Source organism: Cebidichthys violaceus, unplaced genomic scaffold (genome assembly GCF_023349555.1).
Source record: "Cebidichthys violaceus isolate CVI_PGR_0920_01 unplaced genomic scaffold, fCebVio1.0.p SCAF_315, whole genome shotgun sequence".
NCBI lineage: Eukaryota > Metazoa > Chordata > Actinopteri > Perciformes > Stichaeidae > Cebidichthys > Cebidichthys violaceus.
The window spans coordinates 28,609-35,000 of NW_027176501.1; the positions used below are offsets into that span (position 1 = coordinate 28,609).

The following is a 6,392-nucleotide window of genomic DNA, read 5'->3' on the forward strand; positions in this document are numbered from 1 at the left end:
GATCTGAGGATGGGGAGGGGAGGCAGCTCAGCTCCAGCCCTGACACGTGTGCCAGAGAGAGAGAGAGAGAGAGAGAGATGGAGGAGTGAGAGAGTGAGCTGTATTCACTTGTGCATGTGTGCGACATAGAGAGAGTGGGGGGGGGGGGGGGGGGGCAGAGTGAGCAGAAGATGAAATGTGTGTACGTGAGGGAAGGTAATATCTCCTGCTCATGGGGATAGATGGAGGGAAGAGGGAGCGGAATTACTTGGTCAGAGGCCTCTCTGTCCACAGCTCCACAGTTTTCTTTCTTTTTGAGGCCGATACAGATATTGATATATGGGGGGGGTTGTAAAAAAAAAAAATTGTTATTCTGTTCCCATAAATGCATAACATAAAATCTTTTAATTTCCCAAATCCATTAAATTAGAAATCTAAGATGCAAGCCTATAAATCGGGGGGGAGAAAAATGAAGTACAAATTGGCTCACATTTCAGTTTTCAAGGGCAAAAAACACACAGAAAACAGTGGAAATGAATCAATCTTGCAGTCGGCACCCCAAGGTGTCGCGGCACCGCCTTTGCAATACGTGTGTGATGTTAAAAAACTCCACCTCGCTGGACTACAAGGCACAGCTTACAGCATTATAACACGCTGGACATTTTGAATTGGGACAAATTATGATTGTGCTTTTCCGCATCAGAACAGTATTTTTAATTTCATAAAAGGAAAAGACAACGCTATCATTTACTGACATGCACCTACAGGAGGTGATGTCACTCACACTGATAAAATACATCTGTTATGAGCTAAAATCAGCTGAATAATATGGGCCCAGCTCATGTTTTGTTCAGGTTCTAGTTCAGTGATGTGTGTGTGTGTGTGTGTGTGTGTGTGTGTGTGTTGCGCCTGCCTCCCTGGCGACCTTGTGGAGGTCAGGGTTCTCAGTAGAAGAGGATGGAGAAAGGGATGAAAAAAAGAAAAGAAAGAGAGAACGATAAGAGAGGCTCTACCTCTGGAGAGACAGAGGGGTGGAGAAGGTAGAATGCAGGAAGAGCTTTGTCGTCGTGTCGTGACTCACAGAGATATTAAGACCGGAGTCGTGCACTGCAGTCGGTGTGCGACACTGTGATCTCCTGCGCGCGCACACACACACACACACACACACACACACACACACACACACACACACACACACACACACACACACACACACACACACACACACACACACGTGCTCACTTCAACACACAAGCACTCATCCACATATACAAAGTCACAACGTCCCGCTCCAATTTATCAGGATGACACCAGAAGCCCACCTCTGAGCCCAACACCTGTCAATCCATTCTCACCCAATCATCACTCAGACAGCCCCAGAGACCCGCCCCCGCGCTGCTAGCTTCACACAGCTGCACACACACACACACACACACACACACACACACACGCTTGTGCAACAAGCCACATCCGTCTCATAATCATTCTGTTACACACACACACACACACACACACACACACACACACACACACGTAGCGAGGCAACCGCATCCGTCACACGCAGACAATCGCGCAAACAGCAGCTTCCACGGACTCGCGCACGCGCCTTTGCTCCCCCACTTTGCTGCTTCCACTGAGACATCCACCACCGTGGCGACGGTAACCGCGACAACGGGCATAAATTAGCGTCATGGCGATATGCAAAGCGAGGGAGCAACAATTAAAGCTTGACTAACGAGCTTTTGAGGAGCGAGGCTGAAGTTTCCCCGAGCAGCTGCTAACTGGATTAGCCTAGGCTACACACACACACACACACACACACACACGCGCGCACACACACACACACACACACACACACACACACACACACACACACACACACACACACACACACACACACACACACACACACACACACACACACACAGAGGGGGAGAGAGGATGGAGCAGAGAGACGGTTTAAGCACCACCTGTGAGACGACACACACAAACACCCAAAGGTTACTGTTCACACACACTAATGCAGACAAAGGAATCTGAACCTGAACCAGCTAGCATCACTTCACCCAAACACAAACAAATAACAACATTACAAAGGTTGTCATCATATCAGCACGAATTACACAACAAGAAATACACACACACACACACACACACACACACACACACACACACACACACTACAATGACCACTGCTGTAATAGTAGCGTAGCCTCGACTTGAAGCGTTTCTTTAGACTTCAAGTATATTTTTTTTTCAACAACACGGTTGCCGAGGCAGGAAATAACCATTTCCCAGATCACAGAGCAAACAGCTGCAACGCAGTCAGCAGTTTACGTCGTTCCGTTAGCCGTTAGCCGTCCAAAACAAAAAAAGAAAAGTGAGCAAACTGTTTTCCCTCCACTGTGTCTCTCGAGTCCACTTTGTCTTCACAAGCAGCCCCAACCAGCCGCCAGGGGGCCACTGGAGAGTGGTGAGCGAAGAGTCGGCAGGCAGTCGATGGCGGGTATCAAACGGGTCATAAAAAAAAAGGTGTTGTGACAAAGTGTGAGCGATCACAACCGCGAGAGGTCCTTCGGCACGCAGCCGTTAGTGGGCGCCCGTAATATTATGCAGTTTGCTGCAGCGGAACGCGAGATTACCCGCGGACAGACACGGCGATCGACAGTCACTCACGAATTTCATGATTCTCCTGGCTTCGATAATAAGGACTGATTACGGTCTTGCTACTATTGCCACTGGTTACTAGCGTTGTTCTGGTACCGATAACAGAAACCCGAAATGCCTCCGATTAAAGCCTATAACAGTAATAACAAAATAACAACATTATTCTTTATTTCAGTTTGAAACTGTCGCACCTCTTTCGATTATCTAAATTAGCATATGTTGTCATTATTTTCAAGATTTCTCACTCTGACATACTGAAGAATTCTTCTGCTTCTTGTCCAACATTTGGGCACAGATGGTTTGAGAACGATCATATTAAAAAGGAGCTGATTGCCAAGACCTTTTTTTTTTTTTTTAATAAGACTGATACAAATCTGCTTGTAATCAAGTTACCTCAGTGTCAAAATCATTTCCCATTGAAATAGTATTTCAGAGATTTTGTATCGCAAAATATATCAAAGTCGGGGGGTATTCATGATATATCACCAACCCCCGACGACATCGGGGTTATTTTCCCAGACTTGCCGACATTATACAATCGTTTTCACGGGGCTGAGTCGCGCTCCCCTGGTGGACTGACATTGATGTGTAAAAATCGGTGGATTTGCCCTTTAACTGGTACCACCTGTTGTCCACATACTGTAAATATCCCACCCTAGTAAATGTCATTACAACGGAGCCAAACGCACGTAGAACTGTGAATATTTTTGCATTTCAGGCACTCTCACTTATTTTCTCTTACCAGCCCCTTGACTTTCTTTTTAATATGCTCGCTCCTTACTCCACAATAAATCTCTCTTTCTGCATTTGCCTTTTTCCTTTAAGTCGTTTTTTTTTTTTCTCTCTTCTGCACATCTCTCTCCTCTCTTTTCCCGGTCTCCAATTCTCCCCTGCTCACTCAAATAAATCTCTCCACCGCCCCCCCTTCTACCCACCCCCCTACCCCTACCCCCCCCCTTACCCAAATCTATGAAACACACACAAACATACATGTGCACAGACACGCACTTACTCACTTATGCACACAAACACACAACCCTTCAGGCAGCAGCCACAAAGGCCCCATATTAATAAATCTGCTGCTTTATTGGTGCTGAGTGTCTCTGGCAGGGGGAGAAAGAGAGGGAGGAGAGGGGGAGGAAGGAGGAGGAGCAGGACAGGAGACGCAGCGATCAACAGAAGGGGAGGAGGAAGAGGAGAGGTACTGACTGACTGTAGCCATATCATGAACACAAGGGAGGCAGAGAGAGAGAGAGACAGGGAGATAAAGGGAGAGGGAGACAACACTGACAAGTGAATCATCAACAAGCACACGCACACACACCGGCACACACACTTTCTGTTGACAATAAAACAATGGCCCTGAGATAATGAGACTAAGCATACCAGCATGATGTTGTGTAGGTGTGTACCTCTTAAGGTACAGTCCACCCACACTCCCTTAACGTCCTCCGTCCCGTGGATTATTAAGGACACCTGACACCTGGCTGAACCGGCGGAGCGTTCACAGTGGGCCGTGGCTGTCGCCGGGGCTCTGGAAACAAACTGCCCGAGGTGGGCTTTTTCGGTAATGACAGCAGCTAGCTTGGCTTAGTGGTCCAATCTCAGCCATCAGTCAGCCGTGACAGATTGGGGATATGAGCTAAGGAGCCGTTTAGCTTTGGTGTTTGGCGTGGTGTGTGTGAGTGCATGAGGAGGAGTGGGGGGCGGCGGGCTATCAGCGCTGCTAGTGTTGCAGAGGCATCAATACACTGTCGACAGGCCATTTTCCTATGCCTATTCCCAGCTCTGGCTTGTTGCTGGGGAAACTACCGCCATTTTACCTTCTCTGGCTGCACCTCTGGAAGGAAAAACAGCGAGCCACTGTCCGTCATCTGTCTCGGTCAACTGTTTAATAAGCTTGTAATATCTTGTATTTTTTTCTTAATTTCCTTGCCATTCCGCCGTTTACACGTAAAAATGGAGTCCAAGTTATCTGCATATTTCATAGAAAACCTCCAGCGGACTGCCAGCTTTTCATATAGCGCCCCCAAGGATTGACAAGTGAAATCTGTCGGGTGTATTGGGTCATGGGTTGAGCGCTCTACAACACCACCACGCTCTGACATGAAACTCATCTCCACAGTAAATGCTTTCTGTAGAATGACTCTGGAATCAGAGCTAAAGCTACAGACAGTTGAAGGACAACCGTCCTCCTCGGAAGAACTTTAGCGGCACAAACACAACGTAAACAACTTCGCCGAGCCATATCCATTAAATCTACAGTTCCCTTACCTGTCCATGAGCCTGCATGGCGCTGTAGGGCATGTTCTGGTTTAACACCTTCTGCTTCATCAGCAACATCCTCTTCTGCTCCTCACTCAGGTGGGCCGTCTGCCCCGGGATGGGCCCCTGGGTCTGCCCGGGCCCCGCGCCCTGGCCGCCGCCTCCTCCGCCACCCATGTAGGGAGGCATCATGGGGTTCTTGACCTGATTGTTCCCTCCCATGGGAGGAGTCATCCTCTGGCCTAAGTGATCAACCCCGCTGCCGCTGAAGTGACTCAGCGGTTTGGTGTTGTTATAGGACAACATGGCTGCTGTTTGCTGCTGCTGTTGCTTGGACAGGGTGTTCTGGTTGATGCTGTTGGGCTGTTGCTGGCCCATCATGCCCATGTGGTTGTGAGGGAGGTAGTTGTTCATGGGGGCCTTGGGCCCGTTGTTGGGGGTCATCCCAGCCACTAGAGGGCCCTGTGGCGTGTTAAAGGCTTGCGGTGGGTACATCATGGGGCTGTTGGGTTTGTCTTGGTTAAAGGGACCAGAGTTATACGGACTGGTTGGAGCACCTGCAGGGGACCAGTTAGCTGCTTGCTGCTGCTGCTTCTGCTGCAGCAGTTTAGCCCGTTGCTGAGCCATTGCCTTTAGCTGCTCTGCTGGAGAAAGTTCAGGCGTCACTGGTCCAACAGGTTGACCTCCAGGGGCGACTCCAGCCGCTCCGGGTCCCGTGCCCGCCTGACTGACCCCTGGGCCCGGGTTCATCATGTATCCATTCCCAGGCCTAGAGACTGCTTGTGTCTGAGCCTGGGTTGGGGTCTGAGGGGAGCGAGCCACGCAGTTGTGCAACGGGGAACCTGATGCCATTGCAACTGCTGGAGACTGCTGCAAAGGTTGCTGAGGAGGCGTTCCATTGGCAGTGGTGGCAAACTGAGGGCCTGACGAAGATGGTCGAACCTGAGGAGTCCAAACACAAAGTAATCCGGTGAGACGCAGGAACTGTTAACTCTCAAATGAGCTCAACGCAACACCTGGTGGCTTTTACCTTAGCTTAGAATAAAGGCTGCAGACAGCAAAACAATACACCCATCAACACCTCTGAAGCGTTCTCATTAACACATCGTCTCTTGTTTGTTAAATCTGTAGATAAACAGCGAAGTAAAATCTTAATTGTGGTTTGAGGGGGGAGTTATTTCTCAGTCTTGTTGCCAGAAGGCTTGGTATCATCTTGGTGATGCAGATATACTAAAACCAATGCTCACCTGTGACCTGGTTGGAATATTTAGGAATTGTTTATAATATAGCTAACCCCTTGAAATGTCTACAAAAATGTGTTTCAAATCTGTTTTGAACCACAATACCTCACAGTTAGGTAATACAACTTTATTATATTTTAGCATTGGCAATTTAATACTTTAACTGTCCCTTCAGAGAAAACATCATACAAAAATCACTGTGTGACTAAACCACCTAAGCTTGGTCACAACTTGCCATTG

The 6,392-nt window shown here is 48.5% G+C and overlaps 1 protein-coding gene across 1 annotated transcript in view; it reads right to left on the bottom strand.

The window, feature by feature from the left end:
- Positions 1 to 3,612: 3,612 nt before the first annotated feature.
- The window catches only part of LOC137882438 (mastermind-like protein 3), a 15,620-nt gene continuing 12,840 nt past the window's right edge, over positions 3,613 to 6,392 (bottom strand). The window contains exon 3 of the mRNA XM_068724742.1: positions 3,613 to 5,853. Coding sequence (XP_068580843.1) covers positions 4,906 to 5,853 — 948 coding nt within the window. The 3' untranslated portion in view covers positions 3,613 to 4,905. The remainder of the gene's footprint in view (positions 5,854 to 6,392) is intronic.